Genomic DNA, 23,562 nt, shown 5'->3' on the forward strand with positions numbered 1-23,562 from the left:
ATCCAAACCCCTGTGGAAGTGGGGAGCAGCAGGCCATGCCCCCACACCCTTGCCCCCCAAGCATAAGCTGTGCCCCCCCCCCCCCCCCCCGGGTAGAGGGCCTTAAGCATGTGTTGCGGGGTTGTTCCTCCCTGCTCTCTGTGTTATGGGCCCAGTCTCCCGGGACAGGACACACAGCTCCCCCTGAAGTCAGTCCCCAGGACTGCAGGCTGCCAGATCCTCACTCGCTCTCTGCGTCTGGCTGGCCCCATATTTTCAGGTCTCTCCCTCCGTTCTCATACCTCATCATTTCTCCACTTGTAGGAGTTGTTTCAGTCCCCTGCTACCCTTCTCTGTCAGTGTCCCACATCAGGTGCTGACAGGGCAGCCCTCCTGTGCCATGCCTCACCCCGGTGGGCCCCTCCCTCTATCCCTGCTCCCTGGCTAGCCACCATGCCCGTCCCCAACTGCCCTTGCTAAACAAAACCCTACAGTCCCGCACATGCGGCAACCCTCAGGTAGGGTCCCTCTAGCCGAGTCAGGTAATGCGTCAGCAGGAGGATCATGGGTACAACCCAGGTTCCTGGGGTCAGAAATCTCTGATGTGGAAGCACCTGTTTGTCCATTTCAAAGTGAGTCTCTCACAGCTCAGAGGGGGCAGGGGATTCACATTCCAACCAGGGATCTTCCTGCAAAATCATCAGCAGCCCTGAGCCCCCGACTTGTACAGTCTGAATTCCTTCCCAGCGCTGCGAGACAGCGTAGTCTTGGAGAAGGGCCTGTCTGTTCTCTTCAAGCCATAGCACCTTTGACCCCTTCGTATTTGATCTTTTTGGGGGGGGGGAGGGGAAGGGGGAGCAACCAGGTGGGATCTGTGGACTTTCCCCTGACCCTATTCCAGTGCAGAGAGAAGTGGGGAGGTACAGATGCTTGGGTTTTGCTCTCTCTGGTAATCTGGCCAGCAAGAGGTAACACAGGGTGGATCTGCCAGGAGATCCATCTGGCTCAGCGCTGGCTCCCCAGGGAGAGGGTGTGGTTCCTCCACGCCCCAGCGGGTCCATTCAGTACAATCACGACCGCCCCAGCAGGTTTGTCTCTCTCTGGGCTGGCGCTGCGGGAGCAGGGCAGCGGAAGGTGGCACCCAGTTCTCACACGACGGCTCCTCTCCTTGGGGAAGGCCGGCCCAGTGAGTGAGACGGCATCAGCGAGCAGGCTGGGAGCACAGCTTTGAGAAACAAAAGGCCCAATGGGAATGAAAAAGGCCTGTGTCTTCGTGCGGGGGTCTGCACTGGGGACCATGCCCTTGCCCATGGGAACCACAGGGCATTTCATAAGGATGAGGTCGTGGAGTCCACCACTTCGCGGCCGTTACACACTGTGGGGACGGACTGAGAGGCCGACCCTGGTGGGGGAAAAACACAGAGAGGCATCATGGAACAGCAGCTGGACCTGGGTCCCAGCCCCACCATCGCCCCCTGCCGCCTTCCCCATGGCCTGGAGAGAGCACCCTGGAGTGGGCGCTGTAGCCCCATGTGCAGCCATGGGGCTGAGGCCACGATCTGCTGCTGATCCCATGTCCCGGGGCTGTCCCTTCCTCTCTCTGGGGCATGTCCCCCTCTCACCCTGCCCACAAACTGGGGGTGCCTGCCCCTGCCTCCCAGCGACCATCCCCTCCTGCCCTGCAAAGATTCCCCTCCCCCCCAGGGAAGTGGCAGTGGCGATTACATGTCACGGAGGCACGCATGTCCTCAAACATGCAGGAGATGTCAGCATTAGCAGCTGCACAAAGCATATGACATTACAGGGCGGGGCTGGGGAACTCAATGGCTTGTAACATATTCAATTCAATGGCCATTGACATTTGAATTACAAAGCTCTCAAAAGGGAGCTGGTGCACAGGGTCACCTGGCCATGATCCCATCCCTCACAGCATTCAGCCCTCCTTCTGCAACAGGACTCCTATCCCAGGAGGACAGAAGCCATGCTCTGTGCCCAGGGCCAGGGACCAGCACTGGAGGGCTGCCAACCACTCACCATGCGAGTGGCTGGAGCCGGCTGCAGTCACGCTGAACCGGTTGGTGGCCACGCGGTGGCTGGCGACGTTTTTCTGGGGCTGGAAGAGGATGATGTGGAGTTTGGGGGTGAACAGGCAGCCGAGGACCACGGTGCCGCTAAGGCTGACGGAAATGCACATGGTGGTGGTCTGCACCTGCAGGGAGCAGAGGGGAGACATCAGCCCAGAGTGAAACACACACACACACACACACCTCCAACGCACCACTGAGTAAAGGCCACACCTGGTGTCTGACCTGCCCTAAGGCACTGTGCCTGGCTACACCTCCTGCAAACCCCTGCACAGCTAGCATAGGCTCAGAGGGGACATCCACCCACCAGCTTCCTTTGAACAGTTTCTATTTTATCCCCCCCCAGCAGAAATGGGGCAGAACCAAAGCCCTGATGCTGAACTCTGCAGGAGTTTGGATCCAGCTCCAACTTTGTGGTTAGCCCCTATTATCTCTGTACAGGGACAAACCCAAATCCTCCATCAAAATCTGTTGCCTGATCTGAGAGACAGATCTAAACTTCCCCACAAAGCCTCTTGTCTATATCCTAAACGGATGCAAACTTCAGCCCTTTACAGATACTCCCACCGTACAGCAGAGCTGGGGGAACACAGCCATTTTGGTTTGCAAAGTTCCATACACACAACTCCATTGGTTGCAATCTGTTGAACTGGGTAGAAGAGGGTGGTATGCGTGCATTCAGACGTGTGCGCGCGCACACACCCACCCACCCTTTGGTTTCACCTTGAATTTCAGCTCCAAAAACTCCATGTGGAGCTCAGAGGAATCTACCAAATTTTGCTTAGTGCTTAAAGCCATGCAAAGCTATTGATCCTTCAAAGCCCTTAAGCACAAGACTAGCCCCACTGTCTTCCCCAGCATCAGGGCCGGCTTTATAAACGGTAGCTTTATAAACCAATTTGAATACCCGGTGGTGGTCCGGGGCTTCGGCAGCACTTCGGCGGTGGGGGGTCCGCTCCAGGTCTTCTGCGGCACCAAAGGACCCCTCGCCGCCAAAATGCTGCCGAAGACCTGGAGTGGACACACACAACCCCCACTGCTGGGTGAGTAAAAAAAATTTTTAAAATTAAAAAGACGCCTAAGGCGCGGGGCCCTCTTAGGCATGGGGCCTGATTCTGGGGAATTGGGGGAATCGGCCTAAAGCCAGCCCTGCCCAGGATGATGACATTATTACTGTTATTAAGTATGTGTTGAGCACCTTGATGTACCAGACAGCTCAGCACTTTGCAGGATCGAGCCCCAGCTAAGGATTTAGCTCCACATGATCTAAGAAGGGACCTCAGGTTTCCTGAACTTTCCATGGTATCTGGTCCTCTGGGCACTAGCCTCTGATAGTTGCAGCCCCTGAGCTCTGAGTTCTGCGTGGGTGGATGTTGAGCTGGCCACTGTCTAAAGATTTCTTTCCGCTGTCAGAGAATGTAGCAGAGTCCAGTCAGTTTCTCATTTTGAAAATGTGCCTGGGGCTTTGTCACATGCCCCAGTGCACACAGGGATGCTGCCTCCTGAGCTCCTGTACTCCCCTTGCCTTTTGCAACATTCACTTCCATCTAGCACTCATTTCCACACTAGCCTGAAGCCTGTGAATGTCTGTTCCAAGCTCAACTGGGAGCTCTTGCTTACTCATCCTCTCTGGTGTTCAGCAGAACAGCTTCAAGCTCTCCAGGTGTGGCAGTCTGAAGCCAGGACCTCTTGCAGCATTCTCCTTTGAATCTCAGCTGCTTCTCCGTGTATGAAGAGTTCCCCTCCTGCTCCCACATGTCAGTCTTCTGCATAGCAAGGGTTCCTCCATTCCCCAAACTATGGGCCCAATCTCACATGCCTCATGCAACCTGCACTCCTGCTTCTTTCTGCCTTCAGTGGGCATTTTGCCTACATGATTCTCTACGGGCATAGACAAGAATCATAGAATATCAGGGTTGGAAGGGACCTCAGGAGGTGATCTAGTCCAACCCCCTGCTCAAAGCAGGACTAATCCCCAGACAGATTTTTACCCCAGTTCCCTAAATGCCCCCTCAAGGATTGAACTCAAACCACTGAGCTATCCCGCCCCTGAAACTGAGGCATAGATAGGGAAATGACTCGCCCAAGGTCACCCAGCAGGCCAGGAGCTGAGCCAGAACTAGAACCCTGGTCTCCTGAGGCCCAAGCCAGTGCTCTATCAACTAAGGCACAGTAATACCATACCAAGAAACCAGATAGTGCTGGCAAATCCTTCCATAGTGAAGACACCCAGGGAGAGCCCTGATTGTAGCAAGCCCTCCAGGGACATGCCAACCCTCCATAAAATGGGGTGGGGGGTTCAACTAACTCTGGTGCTCCGAACCCTGAGCACCTCAGCTCTGCAGGACTGATGTTAAACTAAGGAGGAGTCCTGCATGGGCTCCAGTAGCAGCAGAGTCATGGCCGTACCGAGAAATTTAGCAGGTCCCAACAGCTGAGTCCAAAGTTCTACCTCTCTCCAGAAGCTGTCAGGCAGCACAGCCATGAGCACCATTGGCAGCCTTTGGCTAGCGGGGAGCTAAGTGAGGGTCCGAAAGCCAGGGCTGTGCGATTACTCCTTACACATTCCTAGGCAATGTTGTTAGCGCTAATTACCAAGGGCCTGATTCCAGCCCCATGATTGGCCCCAAGTATTGCTTTATCCCAGTGCAAACAGCAGAGCAGGAACCACTCAAGGTGAGCTCTCGGGGGGGGAGGAGCAGAACTGTGTCCCTCCATAACACTAGAACCCCAAAGCTACAGCACAACCAGCTCCAAGTATCTGCCGGGGGGTTGAATGGTGCAGACATGACTGGAAAACATCCCATTTCCACTCAGGTCAACATGGCTGTAGAGGTGCCAGTTGACACCAGGGATAACGTAACGTAAAAGCAGAGGGTCTGCCTCTCCCCCAGAGTTACTCTGCTGAAATCAACTGAAGAGCAGGAATCGTCATACTCAAATATATTTGGGGGAGCAGAGGAGCTAGGGCAGGGCCATTCAGGTCACCCACAGATACTGGAGAGAGGGGAAGTAGGGTGACCAGATGTCCCAATTTTATAGGGACAGTCCCGATTTTTGGGGCTTTCTTAAATAGGCTCCTATTTCCCCCACCCCATCCTGATTTTTCACACTTGCTATCTGGTCACACTAAAGGGAAGGCTACAGTAGATCAATTGTTATTCCAGAAGCAGGAATGTCATTCTATTCCAGGGTGAATAATCAGTGCAATTTAGGCCAGGATTTCCAGGGATGGCAAGCTGGATTTTAAGGGCATGATTCTGATTTCACCAATTCTAATTTCCCCTGTGATTTCCTGGTTTCACTTGTGTACACATGAAGCCAACAGTGTTACACCAATGTAAAATGATTATTGTTATTATTGGTCTGTATTGCAGTAGCACTGAGGACCCCCAGCCATAGGACCCCACTGTGTACAAACATGCAACAAAAACATGGACCCTTCCCCAAAGTGCCACAATCCAAGACAAGTCTTTAAAGTTCTGCCCGCCTGGGGCGTTGCAAACATGGAAGGAGGGCGCTCCCTGCTCTGGAGAGGTTACACACCAAAGAAGCTGGTGTGAGGACAAGCCGAAGCAGCCCCTGAATCATCTCAGCAACATCTTCCTCAGCCTGTCATCTGTTCATCAGTTTTAACCCAACTCCTTTGTTCTCATTGTTATGGCATGTATGCTAAGCCCATGCTGGATTAAAGACTACTTGCTGCAGAGGGAGGGTTTTTACTGCTGCCGGCACTAAATGTCACTGAAATTAGCATTATATTACATCAGAAAAACTGCAAAGTCAAGCACTCAAAAGTTGGGACATGCCAAAATTGAGGTTGCCTGGGCAACCTTAGTTCAACCCCCGTACGCATTACGATAGGCTCTAATTACATGCTCACATACTATTTTTTCCTCATTGAGGGCACAAGACAGATGGTGCTCAATTAATGAGCAGTTAGGCAATGTTTTGTTTTATCCTCATTGCTCGATGTGTGGCCCAACTCTTAGTTACTGCACACACTATCCAAACCCTGCTCTGGAGACAGACGTGTTCATTTCCACACGGGCTTTTCTATGGGTCTCCTCACTGTAATATCTGAGTAATGCACAAATATTACTAAATTTATCATCACAGCACCCCTGTGAGACGAAGGCATATTATTATCCCCATTTTACAGCTGAGGAACTGAGACACAGAGACAGACTGAGGTCAAAAGTACCCACTCATTTTTGGTGCCCAATTTGAGATGCCTGGGACCTGCTTTTTCAGAGAATTTAGCATTTCATTTGTTCAGAGCTGAGCTCCCCTTGGCTTCAGTCACAGCTGTGAGTGCTCAGCAATCCTGCAGATCAGACCCTAGGGTTTCAAGTCAGACACCAAGAAAATGTAATAGTGATCACATATGATGAGTTTGGATTAAGTGATTTGCCCAGCATCACACAGGAAATCTGTGGCAGGGGCAGGGATAGAATCCAGTGCTCCATGGCACCATTCACCAGCTTTAACCACAAAGCCTTCCTTTCTCTTCCTCCTGTCCCATTTCATTCATTACACTCCTTCCAATTTCTGCAACAAATGAGGCAGGAGTCCTAGAAACAACAAGCACATTAATCACAGGACCCTGATTCACTCCCTGAGCACTGTCCATCCTGTGCACTGAATGGGAAAGGGGTCCTGTGGAAAAAATAGCATGTGATCTTGTCATTCAAGTCTGTATCAAAATGCCTACGGACAGGGGGGCCAAATTACAGTTGCACAGGCAATCTTAGCATGTCCTAACTTCTGAGTGCTTGACTTTGCAACCATAATGTTCTTTTGGCTTGGCTTTTTGTGTTCTTAAAAAGCCAACTGAATTTTTTTTTCCGTCATATGGAATCATATTGACACCCAGGTGGATCACCAGCAGGGCTGAAGCTTTTAGATTCACTGCACAGACCTCGGACTCTTGAGCTAATGGAGTAACTGTCTCTATCACGCCCCCAGAGCACCACGTCCCAAGCCTCAGTTTCCTCCTGCCTCGCCCTTGACTCTTCATCTCAATCCCAGCTTCCCCGGCTCAGCTCCATGTCCTGGTCCCCCTCACCTCTCCTTGGTGTCACATCCCAGCTTCCCCCCCTCGCCAACCCCTTCTCCCCACAGGCCCCACTTGTCACCCCTCTGCATTCAAGGTGGTCGGAGTTCTCCTCTTCACTGCTGGGCCCAGTGTGGGTTGGTGTCACTGAGACCACAGGAGAGGGGTTCCCTGCTCTCAGTTCTGCTCCCGACCCTCTAGCAGCCCCTGTATCAAAGGGGGAGGGTGATTGCAAAACAATTCCTGCTCTGCTCAGGCGCTAGGCTGGAGCATGCTCAGTGCAGATGGACTCTGAGCACAGGTAACTGAAATGTTCAGAGGCTCATAACTTGGCCAAATTTGAGCACATATTCACAGAGGTAGCAAAAAAAGCACAGCCCTGACATCAGGGTGACCTCCCTGCCCCATTTCAAGTCCCTGCACCAATGCATGGAGGCGCTATACTTCTGAGCAAAATGCATGTGAGGGTTTTTTTTAAACAAGAGCAAAGCCAGCCCATCTTTCCTCATCTCATTCTTGGAAACATCTGAAGCCTTTTTGCTACAACTTTCCAAAAAAAAAAAAAAAAAAAGTCAGCCTGAGGCAGATGCCCAGCATGGAAAATTTCACCCTGGCAAGCTAAAGTTTAGCAAAGTTGCAAGTAACTGAAAGCAGGGTCTTATAATGGAAGGGGTCAGACAACCTTAGTGATAGACATTGCTGGTTATGCTGTCTATCAAAAAGCTTCCCTGCTTACCTCCCACCCCATCAAGATAATCCAGTATCGTTACCCCACTCCTACGGACAGGAGAAATGACTTGGATCAGAAGCCAGGTCTCCTGCCTCCTTGCTGCTTGCTCTGCACACTAGACCACCCTGCCACCCAACAGCATTATAAAGTGTTTCTCCAATGTACATCACTCAAACTGTTCCCTACGGAAGAGTGGCTAGTGGCAGACAGGATCCCGGTAGGCACTGTACTACTCTCTAATGTTCATCTCAGCTGCCACTAGGTGCTGCTGGTTGTCTACAGAAATACAAGAGCAAATATTTCCTCAGCATTTTTCAGGACCGCCAGCTCCTGTAGGTCAGAGACTACACCAATGAGCCCAGTGATCAGTAATGGGGTTAGACACATTCCCCTTCTCAGGCAGAACCATTCTAGGAGCAGGACTAGCGCTGTGTTTCACCACTGGCTCAGCCTTTGAATTTGCAGAGCTGCCAGAGAGGGGGAATTGGGCTAGGAGATGTGGTTGTCTCAGACATTGAGGGCCCCTTGCTCCCCAAGGTGTCACTTGGTGCCTAAGTCTGGCACAGCTCCCCAGACATGCTTTTATGGCCTCTAGATTTCTGGTTTGCAATTTCTGCTGGAAAAATCAGCCCCCCTTGATTGATGACTCTGGTTAATGAGCATTAGATGAACGAATAAAGGGAGAACCAATGTGTTGGTCTTGGTCTGGTCCCTGAATCCTCTTTTTGCCCCACTCAAGGCCAACCACCATTGGCATCAGGGGTAGGGGATAGCAGTGCAGTCTGGAGGGGCATTGGCAGGGCTGTGTGTGGGGCCCAAGGCTATAATAGCAGGGAGGCGGCAGATCAGGATCAAGATGTATTGGCAGGCAGGTATGGAGGCCCGGGACTGGAATAGCAAGGAACTTGCACAGAATTTGCCTGCATTATGCCTACCAGCCATGTTCTCCCATTTGCCTCCCTCAGAGACACACACCCTTCCTCCTTTCCCTTAGCGACCTGCTATGCTGCATTTAACCACAATCCGGAGTGTTCTCAGATCTAATTTAATTATAACAACTGCTCTTTTGTTCATCTGCACAGACAGCTTTCCCACCTGCAGGCTGGTCTTCTAGTGTCCAAGACCCACCCTCAACCCTCTACCTCCATCTCCACTTAACAAGGAGCAGGGCCCTGGAATCCAGTGGACTTAGCCACGCTGCTGGCCTCCCGTTCCCTACCCTGCTCAGCAGGGATCACTTACGCGGTAGTCGGTGGAGGTCACATAGAAGATGGGCAGGAAGGCCAGCCAGATGATGCATGTGGTGTACATGGTGAATCCAATGAACTTGGCCTCATTGAAGTTTTCAGGGCATTTCCTGGTCTTGAAGGCATAGACTGTACACAAGATGATCAAGAGCACATTGTAGGTCAGTGAAATGAGCATGCTGGAGTCGCGGTTGTTGCACTTGAGGGTGACAATGTACCTTTTGTCAGGCTCCGTCTCCTTCCCTGTGCCAGGGGTCTCCACCATGAGCCAGATGATGACGATGATCATCTGGCAGGAGATGAGGGCCATACAGATAACCACCTGTGAGGTGGGGCTTATGAAGCGTGGGCGCTGGACCCCTTCTTTCACCCCGCTGAAGATCCGAGCGATCCGGTTGGTCTTGGTCAAGAGGGCGGAGTAGCAGACTGCAAAGGAGGTTCCCAGCCCCAAGCGCCGCAGGGTGCAGACCTCGGTGGAGGGCTTTGCAATGAAGATGAAAGTCATGCTGTAGCACATCAGGACCCCAGTGAGGAGGATGTAGCAGAGTTCGCGGCCTGAGGCCTTCACAATGGGAGTGTCATTGTTCTTAATGAAGACCCCAAAGACAAAGAGGGTGGAGAGGAAACCCAAGCAAGAGATTGTAACTGGCCCAATGGCCCAGACGTCTTTCCAGCGGATGTACTCTTGTGGTAGCTCATAGCAGCCATTCAGGGTATCATTGGGCCAGTATCCTAGACCACAGTCCATGCAGGTGAATTCATCCAGAAGGTATTCGAAAGGCTGGCATGGGATGCATATCCAGCAGCACATGTCCCCCGGCTGCATGCTCTTCATTTCATTCTTCTTGCAGGGGTCGCTGCACTGGGACACGGGAACAGAGGTCTTTGCCCAGGGGATGAGGGTGGTGTTCAGGGTAAGCTCTTCTGCCCAGTAGCCCACCTTCTGGTATCTATATCTCCCATCCGCTCTGTGGTAGTTGAAGATATTGTAACGACCGATTCCATCACCATAGCGGTCAAATCGAACGATGCCTTTGGTGTCTGCTGGCCTGAATGGAGCTGGGTGAAGAGGAAAAGGATGAGAGATTCAATGTACAGGAAAGTTGGGCTTTTTTCCAGTGGGTTTCATGCTCAGATTGGAACACGGCACGTTTTGTCCATCCTCCCTCAGGGGGCATGTTTAGACTAGGATTTAAAGGAGTGCTGTTAGCTCATGTTATCCAGACTCACTGCTCCCGATACTCCAACTAGCTAGAGCAAAGCTAGCTCAGGGCTGTCTGCACCAGCTGCCATCACAGCCTGTGACTGCCATGCAGACCTACCCTAATTAACATCTTCCAAACCCTAAGGCAAGAAAAAGAGAGTAGCACTTTAGCATGTGCTACATGGGTGAGTTAATGAGGAGAGGGAAATTTGAGGGTGCATCTTCACTGAGATAAAAGGTGTGTCCTTAGTACCTCATGTTGTCACTAATAGGAGGTAAGATCCTAGTGAAGATAAGTCAGTGCGTAGTTTTAACATGAGTTAGTAGGTCCCAATAGGGACTGTGGCTACATCTGCACTGGGTGCTGGCAGTGTGATTCGCAGCTTGCGTGGATATACTCATGGCAGCCCTTAGTGAGCTAGTGTGCTAAAAATACAAGCACAGCATGGTGGCATGGGCAGCAGCAAGCAGTGGCACTGGGCTAGCTACCCCGAGTACATACCAATGGTGGCCAGGCAGCAGCTTAACCCATGCTACCGCTCACCACTGCATATGCTACCATGGCTTCACTTGTATTTTTAGTGCACTACCTTGATCAGCGCTAGCACAAGTCGGGGGGGACTCAGACCCCTAGCTCCAAGTGCAGATGTTGCCTATGAGAGAGCCCAATCTCACTTTTGGGTGTGCTAAAGAACAACTTGCTTTGCCTTGACCAACATTTTAGAAAGCATTAATGATGTAAGCAGAGTCTGGATGAGCTCTCCCCTGCCTGACATCTAGTAGTGAGCTGTAGAAAAAGACTTCAGAAGCTGATCTCGTTTGCATGGACACACCCACCCTGCCTAGGTGCTCAGTATGATGGGACTGCTTGCCGAAATGATCACTTGTGGCTAGTGTTGGATCCCCAGTCTCCTTGTTATTGGGGCAGGAGTAATGAAGCATTGTTATACTTGTTGTGTGAACTGAGGGCAGCAGAACTGTACCTGGCATAATACCCCAATGGAGGGACTCGCCCTCAACTGAACAGCATTTGCTAGGCAGGGGACATGGGTTCTAAAGGCCAGTGAACAGTATGCATGGTGCCTTGTGCTGTGGGTAAAAGAGCTAATTTAGATTCAAGTGAAAGCCTTACATACTGCATAACTGAAAATCACTAATACCTAGATACAGGGCTGCCCAGAGGATTCAGGGGGCCTGGGGCAAAGCAATTTCAGGGGTTCCTTCCATAAAAAAATTGCAATACTATCATAGAATCATAGAATCTCAGGGTTGGAAGGGACCTCAGGAGGTCATCTAGTCCAACCCCCTGCTCAAAGCAGGACCAACCCCCAACTAAATCATCCCAGGCAGGGCTTTGTCAAGCCTGACCTTAAAAACCTCTAAGGAAGGAGATTCCACTACCTCCCTAGGTAACCCATTCCAGTGCTTCACCACCCTACTAGTGAAAAAGTTTTTCCTAATGTCCAACCTAAACCTCCCCCTCTGCAACTTGAGACCATTACTCCTTGTTCTGTCATCTTCTACCACTGAGAACAGTCTAGATCCATCCTCTTTGGAACCCCCTTTCAGGTAGTTGAAAGCAGCTATCAAATCTCCCCTCATTCTTCTCTTCTGCAGGCTAAACAATCTCAGTTCCCTCAGCCTCTCCTCATAAGTCATGTGCTCCAGCCCCCTAATCATTTTTGTTGCCCTCCGCTGGACTCTCTCCAATTTATCCACATCCTTCTTGTAGTGTGGGGCCCAAAACTGGACACAGTACTCCAAATGAGGCCTCACCAGTGCTGAATAGAGGGGAATGATCACATCCCTCGATCTGCTGGAAATGCCCCACTTATACAACCCAAAATGCCATTAGCCTTCTTGGCAACAAGGGCACACTGTTGACTCATATTCAGCTTTTCGTCCACTGTAACCCCTAGGTCCCTTTCTGCAGAACTGCTGCCCAGCCATTCAGTCCCTAGTCTATAGCAGTGCATGGGATTCTTCCGTCCTAAATGCAGGACTCTGCACTTGTCCTTGTTGAACCTCATCATATTTCTTTTGGCCCAATCCTCTAATATGTCTAGGTCCCTCTGTATCCTATCCCTACCCTCCAGTGTATCAACCACTCCTCCCAGTTTAGTGTCATCTGCAAATTTGCTAAGGGTGCAGTCCACACCATCCTCCAGATCGTTAATGAAGATATTGAACAAAACCGGCCCCAGCACCGACCCTTGGGGCACTCCGCTTGATACCGGCTGCCAACTAGACATGGAACCATTGATCACTACCTGTTGAGCCCGACCATCTAGCCAGTTTTCTATCCACCATACCGTCCATTCATCCAGCCCAGACTTCTTTAACTTGCTGGCAAGAATACTGTGGGAGACTGTATCAAAAGCTTTGCTAAAGTCCAGAAATAGCACATCCACTGCTTTCCCCTCATCCACAGAGCCGGTTATCTCATCATAGAAGGCAATTAGGTTAGTCAGGCATGACTTGCCCTTGGTGAATCCATGCTGACTGTTCCTGATCACTTTCCCCTCCTTTAAGTGGTTCAGAATTGATTCCTTGAGGACCTGTTCCATGATTTTTCCATGGACTGAGGTGAGACTGACTGGCCTGTAGTTCCCTCGATCTTCCTTCTTCCCTTTTTTAAAGATGGGCACTACATTAGCTTTTTTCCAGTCAGCCGGGACCTCCCCCGATCGCCATGATTTTTCAAAGATAATGGCCAATGGCTCTGCAATCTCATCGGCCAACTCCTTTATCTCTCTCGGATGCAGCGCATCCAGCCCCATGGACTTGTGCTCGTCCAGCTTTTCTAAATAGTCCCGAACTACTTCTTTCTCCACAGAGAGCTGGTCACCTCCTCCCCATACCGTGCTGCAGAGTGCAGCTGTCTGGGAGCTGACCTTGTCTGTGAAGACAGAGGCAAAAAAAGCATTGAGTACACTAGCTTTCTCCACATCCTCTGTCACTAGGTTCCCTCCCTCATTCAGCAAGGGGCCCACACTTTCCTTGACTTTCTTCTTGTTGCTAACATACCTGAAGAACCCCTTCTTGTTTCTCCTAACATCTCCGGCTAGCTGCAACGCCAAGTGTGATTTGGCCTTCCTAATTTCACTCCTGCATGTCTGAGCAATACTTTTATACTCCTCCCTGGTTATTTGTCCAATCTTCCACTTCTTGTAAGCGGTTTTTTTGTGTTTAAGACGAGCAAGGATTTCACTGTTAAGCCAAGCTGGTCGCCTGCCATATTTACTTTTCTTCCTACACATCGGGATGGTTTGTTCCTGCAACCTCAATAAGGATTCTTTAAAATACAGCCAGCTTTCCTCGACTCCTTTCCCCATCATGTTATTCTCCCAGGGGACCTTGCCCATCAGTTCCCTGAGGGAGTCGAAGTCTGCTTTTCTGAAGTCCAGGGTCTCTGTTCTACTGCTCTCCTTTCTTCCTTGTATCAGGATCCTGAACTCGACCATCTCATGGTCACTGCCTCCCAGGTTCCCATCCACTATTGCTTCCTCTACTATTTCTTCCCTGTTTGTGAGCAGCAGGTCAAGAAGAGCTTTTCCCCTAGTTGGTTCCTCCAGCACTTGCACCAGGAAATTGTCCCCTACACTTTCCAGAAACTTCCTGGATTGTCTGTGCACCGCTGTATTGCTCTCCCAGCAGATATCAGGGTGATTAAAGTCACCCATGAGAACCAGGGCCTGTGATCTAGCAACTTCTGTTAGTTGCTGGAAGAAAGCCTCGTCCACCTCATCCCCCTGGTCTGGTGGTCTGTAGCAGACTCCCACCACGACATCACCCTTGTTGTTCATACTTCTAAATTTAATCCAGAGACTCTCAGGTTTTTCTGCAGTTTCATACTGGAGCGATGAGCAGTCATACTGCTCTGTTACATACAATGCAACTCCCCCACCTTTTCTGCCCTGCCTATACTTCCTGAACAGTTTATATCCATCAATGACAGTACTCCAATCATGTGAGTTATCCCACCAAGTCTCTGTTATTCCAATTACATCATAATTCCTTGACTATGCCAGGACTTCTAGTTCTCCCTGCTTGTTCCCCAGGCTTCTTGCATTTGTTCCCCAGGCTTCTTGCAATATAATATTATATTCTCGTGGGGGCCCCTGTGGGGCCCAGTGCAAATTGCCCCACTTGCTTCCCACCCCCCAGGCAGCCCTGGGAAAAATAAACCTTCTGCATCTTGGCACAAACCCAGTTTTGAGAAAACTTCTTTACAAGGTATCACTGGTTCTCAGCATCAGCTAGTGCTAAAAGGCACTAAAGCTCATTAAAAGGGTTGGACAAATATTTTCCATCAAAACTTATTGTGGATTGAAAACTAGAGGTTTTTAAAAAGCAGAAAAAAATCACGGACAATGTCTGTTTTCCTTCAAAATTTGTTGTGGTTTTTTTAATTGAAAAGCTGAAATTAGTCTGCCAAAACCTGAATATGGTTTGGGGTTTCATTAGTGTGTGGCCAAATATTTGCTGCTTGCTGTGTTCGATTGTTTAAAGAAACAATAAAACAATTCTGCTTAAAAAAAAATCCAAAACTTTTGAACCACCTCAGCTTGTGACCAAACGCCTGAGCCCATCCAGTCAGAGATTTTTCCAGGTTTCTGATACTCTGCCGGCTTCCTTGACTCAGATCTGTCTTCATAACTTTGGGTTCATTTAGATTAGAACATAAGAACGGCCATACTGGGTCAAACCAAAGGTCCATCCAGCCCAGTATCCTGTCTACCAACAAAGGCCAATGCCAAGTGCCCCAGAGGGAGTAAACCTAACAGGTAATGATCAAGTGATCTTTCTCCTGCCATCCATCTCCACCCTCTGACAAACAGAGGCTAGGGACACCATTCCTTACCCATCCTGGCTAATAGCCATTAATGGACTTAACATCCATGCATTTAGCTGTTTCCTAGAGACTGGCTCCATGGGGTCCCTCACAAACTGGAGACGGTTACTGTGGGTTTGTCTTTAGTATAGACTATGTACATACGCCACGAACTGAGCATTTGAGCTTGTTCCAGAATCTGGGATGAGCCTATGTTGTGAAAACTGAAATGCTCAAAATAGCACATGCATGTGAATGGACACAGGGTGCTAAAATTAAATTAACCCAGGGGTTCTCAAACTGGGGGTTGGCACCCCTCAGGGGGTCACGAGGTTATTACTGGGGGTCACGAGCTGTCAGCCTCCACCTCAAACCCTGCTTTGCCTACAGCATTTATAACAGTGTTAAATATATAAAAAAGTGTTTTTAATTTATAAGGGGGGGGGGTCACACTCAGAGGTTTGCTATGTGAAAGGGGTCACCAGTATAAAAGTTTGAGGACCACTGAATTAACCCCTCTGGAGCCTCAGGGAATGTAGGGGAGGGGGGGGTCTCCCTTGGTAGGGTTGGGAAGGATATTGCTCTTCTCATGTTATCCCACCCCCAGTGGCTAATTTTAAATGAAGCTACCCTCCCCTGACATGATTCTCCCTATGGCACTGAAATGAAATATAGACTATAATTTGGCATTTGAGAAGTGAAAGGGATGGTAGCCCTAATGCAAAAGCTAACAGCTTGGCTCTTCTGCAAGCCTCAAACTGCTGAATGAGCTTTAGGGTAGGGAAAGCTGTGCCTCCCAAACAGCCTGGCCCTGCCCCCTATCCGACCCCCACCCACTTCCTGCCCCCCGACTGCCCACCCCCCTCAGAATCCCCGACCCATCCTGCTCCTTGCCCCCTCACCATCCCCCCAGAGACTCCCACCCACCACCACCCCAGGACCCCACCCCTGCTCCCTGTCCCCTGACTGCCCCAACTCCTTACCAGCCCCCCCCCCCCCCCGCTGAGTCCTGACAGACCCCTGAACGCCCACAATCCAACCCCGTTCCTGACCACTCCCCAACCTCTGCCCCTCCCTGTCCCCTGACTATCCCTGGGACTTCCTGCCTCTTAGCCAACCCCCACGGCCCCGGCCTCTTACCCCCAGCTCCCCCCTCACCCAGAGCCTCATCCCATCCAGGAACATCGCTCACAGAGGCAGCGTGGCTCCGGCGGGGCCTGAGCTTCTCCCTGCTCATTGCCACGTGACAAGGGGGAGGCCCTGCGAGCTCCACCCCGCTCAGGGCCACATGGTCAGGGGGCGGGCCTGCGAGCTCCATGCCGAGCGGAGGGAACTCAGGCCCCGCTGGAGCTCGCAGCCCCGCCCCCTTACCACGTGGCAATGAGCAGGGAGGAGCTCAGGCCCCGTTGGAGCTCGCAGCCCCGCCCCCTTACCACGCGGCTCTGAGCGGGGCGGAGCTCAGGGACCCCGCCGGAGCCACGCTGCGCCGCTGTCCAGGGACAGCTGCTGGATGCGCTGAGGCTCCGGGAGAGGGGCAGAGACTGGGTCAGGCTGCGGCCGGGGAGGGAGCCTCAGTCATTCTCGTGGGGGCCCCTGCGGAAAATTGCCTCACTTGCCCTCCCCTCTGGGCAGCCCTGCCTAGGTATTAGACTAATAGAGACAGTGTCTCTATTGCAAGAGACTACCAAGTGTGCACTAGCAGTGGGGCTCCCCCATTAACAGCTGAAATCACTGTGAGCTGGGCTTTGGGGGGGGCACTGAAGACATCTTGGCAAGTGGGCAGCTGGTAGAGAGGTGAGGCAAGAAGCTAGTAGGGTGGCAGGCAGGGTGGCTGCCAGCAGAGAAGCTAGTAGAGAGAGCCAGAGCAGAGCCCCGCAGTTGCCCGAGAACTGCAGCATGTAAGGTGCATCCTTACCCCTCCTTGCCTTCCACACAGGGTGGGAGGTGGACTCTGCGGATGAACCTCTGAACTCTGGGGCTGCACTGGCCAAGGACAGCAACTGTGAGTGAGGTACAGAGAAGGGACAGGCGTGTTAAAGGGACTCTTGGGCTGCTTGACTCAAGATCCCGATGGGAAAAGGACTCTGCCCAGCTTACTTGGGAGTGGGTCTTTTGCTCAAGGTTTGTGTTTATGAGCCCTAGTTGCAGTGTTTTCCCAAATTAATGCTGAGTTAATTCCCTCCTTTTATTAAAAGGTTTTGCTACACTCAGACTCTGTGCTTACGAGAGGGGGAGCATTGCCTCTTAGAGGCACTCAGGGGCGGTGTGTAATTGTCCCAGGTCACTGGGTGGTGGCTCAAGCTAGTTTGTACTGTATTGTTGAAAAGGAACCTCTAGATCAGGGGTAGGCAACCTATGGCACACGTGCCGAAGGAGGCAAGCGAGCTGATTTTCAGTGGCACTCACACTGCCCTGGTCCTGGCCACTGGTCCAGGGGGCTCTGCATTTTAATTTAATTTTAAATGAAGCTTCTTAAAAATTTTAAAAACCTTATTTACTTTACATACAACAATAGTTTAGTTATATATTATAGACTTGTAGAAAGAGACCTTCTAAAAACATTAAAATGTATTACTGGCACGCGAAACCTTAAATTAGAGTGAATAAATGAAGACTCGGCACAGCACTTCTGAAAGGTTGCCGACCCCTGCTCTAGATACTGAACCCGGCCCTTGTTGCTGCTGGCTCCACCTGGCAGAAGAGTTACAATTAGATCACACAATATTCTCAACCAGCTAAATCTCTGCCTTTGCCCACACTAAATGCTAAGTGATGTTTAACATGTTAATTAATGTATGTGAGTTAACAATCTCATTTCCCCACCATATTGCAAAGCCACAATGGTGCTTCTGATCTGAGCTGAACAAATCATTCACAACAACTAATCTCTTCAAAAAAAATTGACTTCTTTTTCTGTCCACAAACAAATCCCAACATTATCAAAGCTGTATATTTTCAAAACCATTCACAATTTTCCTTCAGCAAATAGTTCTTAGCCTGCAGGTTGCACAATTTACAAATGCAACAATGTAATCTGTAATGTGCAATTTGTAAAATTATGCCGCTAATTTATGAGTCTGTAACTAAAGCTACATTTGGAAGTTACACTGCGAACATTTGAATATTCACAATTCATGCTCTGTTGGTCAGTTACATAAACTATCCAATCAGGGAACATATACTATGCCATGTGACTTGTTAACCAAAGACAGTGTGAATTGCACATTTCAGTTGTAAAATTAACATATACCACCTGGAATTTGTTTTCAGTGACTGTTCTAGCCTTCAAGCTAAAATTTGCTTGCTGTATTTGTACTAGTAAAGGAGCACTCAGATGTTACCAGAATGGGGACACAAAAGGGTCACAAACACACATGAATCCAAATTCACTTTCAGATTTGAGCAAATATTCAACAGCTTTTCCCCCACCCCACATGCCTTGGTTTTATATTCACCCCTTTATAACATTATAGTACCTAACAATAACATGCATATTCCTTTTCACTTAAGTACATCCTTTCAACTTGACAATCAGTTCACTCCCCCACCTCTGCTATTATCTCAGGTTGGTATTAAACACATCACATGAAAATACTACATTTATCTCCATGAGATGCCTCCCCAAGGAGACCGATAATACAGTACATTTTTCTAAGCAGCACTAACTTCCCCGACATAAGCCTGACAGCCCAAGGCTGCTTATATATGAAATCAAATATAGGTAAGTCCGCAATCTCTCTCCCGCTATGTGGTCTCTTGATTGCCAAGCTGGGAGATGAAGTATATACAGGTTCTCTGGCAAGCCTGCTCCCTTTACTCTTCATAAGATTTCTGAGAGGAGAACTGTGCCCTAGTTATGCTGGACAGCAGCTCCACTGACACCAGACTGGGCCCTGGGAAGCAGAGACCAGCCATGCCCCTGATCTGCCTCCAGCCTGCCCCCTATGCTGAGGCTGGGAGCAGGGCTGATGTATCCAGCTCTGCTCTCACTGGAGAGCGGGTGGACTCAGGGAGCTATTGCTGCCCACACCAGTATACCTGAGAACTGGCCCCTGGACACACATGGAAGATTACATGGAACAATGTGTCTTGAGAATGAACTCAGGACAACTAGTGGCTGACATGCCAACCTCCAGCCATGCCTAGCACCCTCAGGACTACACAGAGATGCATGGTGTGATCTTGCACTCCATATGTTTTATGGAAATATGCTTACGAGTGTTGTGACAAGATGACCAATATTCATATGGTGGGTTCCATGCTTTTCTTTGGGGGGAGAGGGGGCTAAGATGCCACCCCTTGCCCCTGCTCTTGGATGCCGAAGGCCCTGCTAGTGGCCTGGGAAGGTGGTAGAGGAGGGAAGTGGGGAAGGGGTCTGGGTTTGTGCCTCACTCGGAGTCCCAGCCCCTGCGGGTTTCTTACCTTCTTCCCCCTTAGGTGGGGTCACCCTTGGTCCTTAGATGCTGGAGGAGGGAGTCTTCATGCCCTGCTGGGGCAAGGTCCCCCTTACTTTGGTTCTCTGGTCTTTCAAATCTCACAACACACCTCCAAGCTCCAGTCCTCTCTCCTTCCTCCTCCTCCTCCTCTGACTGCCTGAAGCAGGGGGTTTTATTAGGTTCCTGACAGGGCCTTAATTGACTAAAGGTGCTTCAATTAACCTGTAGCAACCCTCCCTAGCCTACAGGGAACCATGCCTTAATTAGCCTAGGCCTTATATATTTCCCCTCCACCACTCTACCACTGCTCCCTGGCCCTCCTGTATCACAATGTGAATATGATGTAACTGGAATACGCTTTGTGCAAAAGGTGTCTTGTAAGGTATCATAACAAAGGTTATAACCTACTGAATATATTCCTCCTATTTGTGTGCATGTATCATTCTTGTATCTGAAGCTAGAAATATGAAGGATAACTCTGGGGTCCTATAGTAATTATGCAAAGTGTGAGCCATTAATGGTGGTTTAGAATCTTGATGGCTCCCATTGACCCAGACTATTAGTTGTAAATTGTTTATTTACCTGCAAACCTTCCTGTGTACACATGGAACAACCCAGGAAGAATGGAGACTAGGGGTCTTACAGTGACATGTGACCGTGTCACATAATACTGGAATCCATTTTAATCCTTGTACTTTTCCATTGATGAGGCCGGGGTGGGGACAAGCAAAGACAAAAGATTCCCGCCTTGTATTAAAGCTATAAAAGGGGTGGAGCAGGACATAAGGGACTGCCAGTCATGAGAAAACCCCTGCTTACCACCTGGGATGTCTGCTGGAACTAACAAGGACTGTACCTGGGGAAAGGATTCTAGGAAGGAGTCTAGTCGGTGAAAGAAGCTTATTGGAACATCTCTGAGGGTGAGATATTACTTGTAATCAGTTTCTTAATGTATTAGGCTTAGACTTGCTTGGTTTTGCTTTATTTTGCTTGGTAACTTACTTTGTTCTATCTGTTATTACTTGAAACCACTTAAATCCTACTTTTCATACTTAATAAAATCACTTTTGTTTATTAATAAACACAGAGTAAGTGATTAATACCTGTGGGAGCAAACAGCTGTGCATATCTCTCTATCAGTGATATAGAGGGTGAACAATTTACGAATTTACCCTGTATAAGCTTTACACAGAGTAAAATGGATTTACTTGGGGTTTGGATCCCATTGGGAACTGGGTGTCTGGGTGCTGGAGACAGGTAACCTGCTAAGCTGTTTTCAGTTAAGTCTTCAGCTTTGGGGGTATGGAACAGACCCTGGGTCTGTGTTGCAGCAGGCTAGTGGGTCTGGCTCAAAAAGGCAGGGTTCTGGAAGTCCCAAGCTGACAGGGCAAACGATCTCAGAAGTAATTTCAGCACATCAGGTGACAGTCCCAAGGAGTCTCTGTGACTGAACCCATCACACATGGGCTCCTCCTTATCTCACCGGGATGTGGTGAGGATAGCTATGGTAAGGACTGTATGCTGCCAGATCTGACAGTGATGGAGGCTGGATAATTGATAGATTGATAATCATCCTCCCAGGTGTCTAATGAGCTTGGCCTGGAGGAGAACACTTTGGATGGCTCCTCCATCCAGCAAGCGCAGGTCTTCACGGTGTGCCAGTATAATGCCCATCTCAGGAGCAGGTCAGTCCTGTAGAGAGCACCACTCTCTCCTAGCTGCCTGTGACTGAATAAAACCCAGAACGCAAAGGAAAAGGATGCAACCTGGAATATACTGAGTCCTCATTGTTTCTGTGGCATCTTAAACCAGTGTTCCAGAGTCTCCTACAAATGATACACCAGGGGTAAGAATCCGTCGTACATGGGGTCAGTGCAATGTAGTCTCGTCAGAATAAAGCCTCTGAACAGTTTTAAATTGCTTTGACTTATATCTGACTGCTCTGCCCTGACAAGAATGCTGAATCCAAGGAAGAAGAGATGTGACTGGCCAATTCTCCAGGCTCACCTGGCCTCGCAGAACTGCCATTGGAACTGATTGTTTAGACAGATGTCCAAGAGGAACAGCAGAGCTGGTAGGAAAATATGTGATCAGCTATTACAAATATTTTGATGCTGAATATTAAAAACTCAAATAGGTTATGAAAGGAATAATGGAAGTGGCACTGGCCCAGGGTGCCTGGGAAGCTGATGGTCAGCTGAAGGAAATGGTCTCACAACCCTCCCAGTTAGTCAGTCATTCTCCAGAAAATTAGAAGACGCTGAACCCAACACAATGTTCAACCACAATGTTCAACCTGAGACCCTAACTATGCCCTTGTGCAACAATGTTTGTGTCCTGATGCAATGTTATCATGACACCTGATGCAGCGTTTTCATGCCACCAGCCTGGCAGAGTCCATCATCAAGAGGCAGGAAAAGAGTGTGAACTCCTGGGCCAAAGGACTCTGGGCAAGGACATCATCATGTGAGGAATCACAGACCTAGTGCGCTCAGCAAGTTTGGCTTGTCTGGCTCAGATGTGAGCAGTTGAAATCCCCAGGCTTTGAGTACTCCTAGTTAAACCCTCTGATTTCCCTTGCCCATTCCACCCCAACCCCTTCAGTTCAGCCACCAATCCCTATTGATGCCCTGGGCTTACCGTCAAACTTGACATTGAGCATGAAGTCCTTGTAGAACCTCTTGCCATTAACCGGCTTCATGGAGTCACACAGCTTGGTGGCATTGGGGCACAATGCCTGGTGCATGTTATGGAGGGAGTGGGCCATGGCGTAAACAGCATTGACTACAAACATGATCTTGGACTCCTGCTCGAACTTGCCTGTCTTCAGCGAGTGCCGGCTGCAGTCCTGGGTATGGAAGCTGCACTGGAACTTGTGCTCCCAGAACTCCCGGAACCAGGGGTTCCGGCTGTTGTTGTAGGGGTTAAGGTTCCGGAAATAGATGGCAAACTCCTGGATGGGGTAGGCTGCCAGTTCAATGGTGATGGCCCCCTCCGCCACCAACTCGCTTCCCGCCACCACACTCTCCAGGGCACCCCAGCCATCGCTGGCCACCCATGTAAAGGAGACATTGATTCTCTGCGCGGCTGCCAGCAGCTCCCGGGCATCTTCACTGCGGGTGAACAGCACCACCACCCTAGCGCTGGGCTTCTGCAGGAGGGCCTTGATCACTCCTTCAAAGGTCTTCTTGTTCATGGAGCGCCCCACCTTCTCGGAGGTGGCGATGCAGATGTTGCGGGCCCGGGCTTCCAGCTCGAAGGCCTCAATACCCGTTTCACCGTAGTCACCCTCCGAGGCCACTGTGGAGACGTAGGTCCAGTTAAAGAAGCGCAGGATCTCAGCCATGGCCTTGGCCTGGTAGAAGTCCGGTGGGACGGTGCGGGCAAAGTAGTCGTAGCGAGACTTGTCACTGAGCTTAGCGCTGGTGGAGGCATAGCTGATCTGCGGGATCTGGAAGAGTCGCAGCAGGTTGGCCACCTAGATCGAAGGGGGAAAGAAGGAATGGGTGAGGTTACAAGGTGTACATGGGAGCAAGAGAGAGGGAGAGCATCCTGCCTCCATTTACTGAAGAGAGTGTGGGATGTCCCAGCAGGTTTCCAGGGAAATAACTACAGCTGGTCCTTTAAGGGTTGGAGGGGAGAAAACTTCTCCTTGAAGGCTTCTAATTGGACCATTCCATATTCTAACCCTTAGAGGGTCAGATGTAGTCAACAACATTCATAATCTATAAGATTATGGGGACTTTTTGTGGACTCCCAATCCTTGGATGTTTTAAAGACCTGGCTAGACAAACACCAGTCAGGGATGGTCTAGGTATATTTAATCCTGCCTCAGCTCAGGGGATGCATTAGATGACCTCTTGAGGTCCCTTCCAGCCCTACATTTCTATGATTATAAGCACTCAGCTAACACAGTGATGAACATGGTAGAAATGCCTATATCTGAGGATCTCTGATGCCCAGATTCCACAGTCATTGGTGCATTAGAAATG

General features: G+C 50.0%; 1 protein-coding gene across 2 annotated transcripts in view; it reads right to left on the bottom strand.

The window, feature by feature from the left end:
• Positions 1-79: 79 nt before the first annotated feature.
• GRM2 (glutamate metabotropic receptor 2) overlaps positions 80-23,562 on the bottom strand; it is a 43,976-nt gene continuing 20,493 nt past the window's right edge. For both annotated transcript variants that reach the window (XM_039482323.1, XM_039482324.1), the window contains 4 exons: positions 22,211-23,048; positions 9,092-10,155; positions 2,014-2,188; positions 80-1,381 (listed from right to left, as the gene is read on the bottom strand). In XM_039482323.1, coding sequence (XP_039338257.1) covers positions 1,308-1,381; positions 2,014-2,188; positions 9,092-10,155; positions 22,211-23,048 — 2,151 coding nt within the window. In that variant the 3' untranslated portion in view covers positions 80-1,307. The remainder of the gene's footprint in view (positions 1,382-2,013; positions 2,189-9,091; positions 10,156-22,210; positions 23,049-23,562) is intronic.

This window comes from Mauremys reevesii, linkage group 7 (assembly GCF_016161935.1).
Source record: "Mauremys reevesii isolate NIE-2019 linkage group 7, ASM1616193v1, whole genome shotgun sequence".
In the NCBI taxonomy this organism is placed as follows: Eukaryota; Metazoa; Chordata; order Testudines; family Geoemydidae; genus Mauremys; species Mauremys reevesii.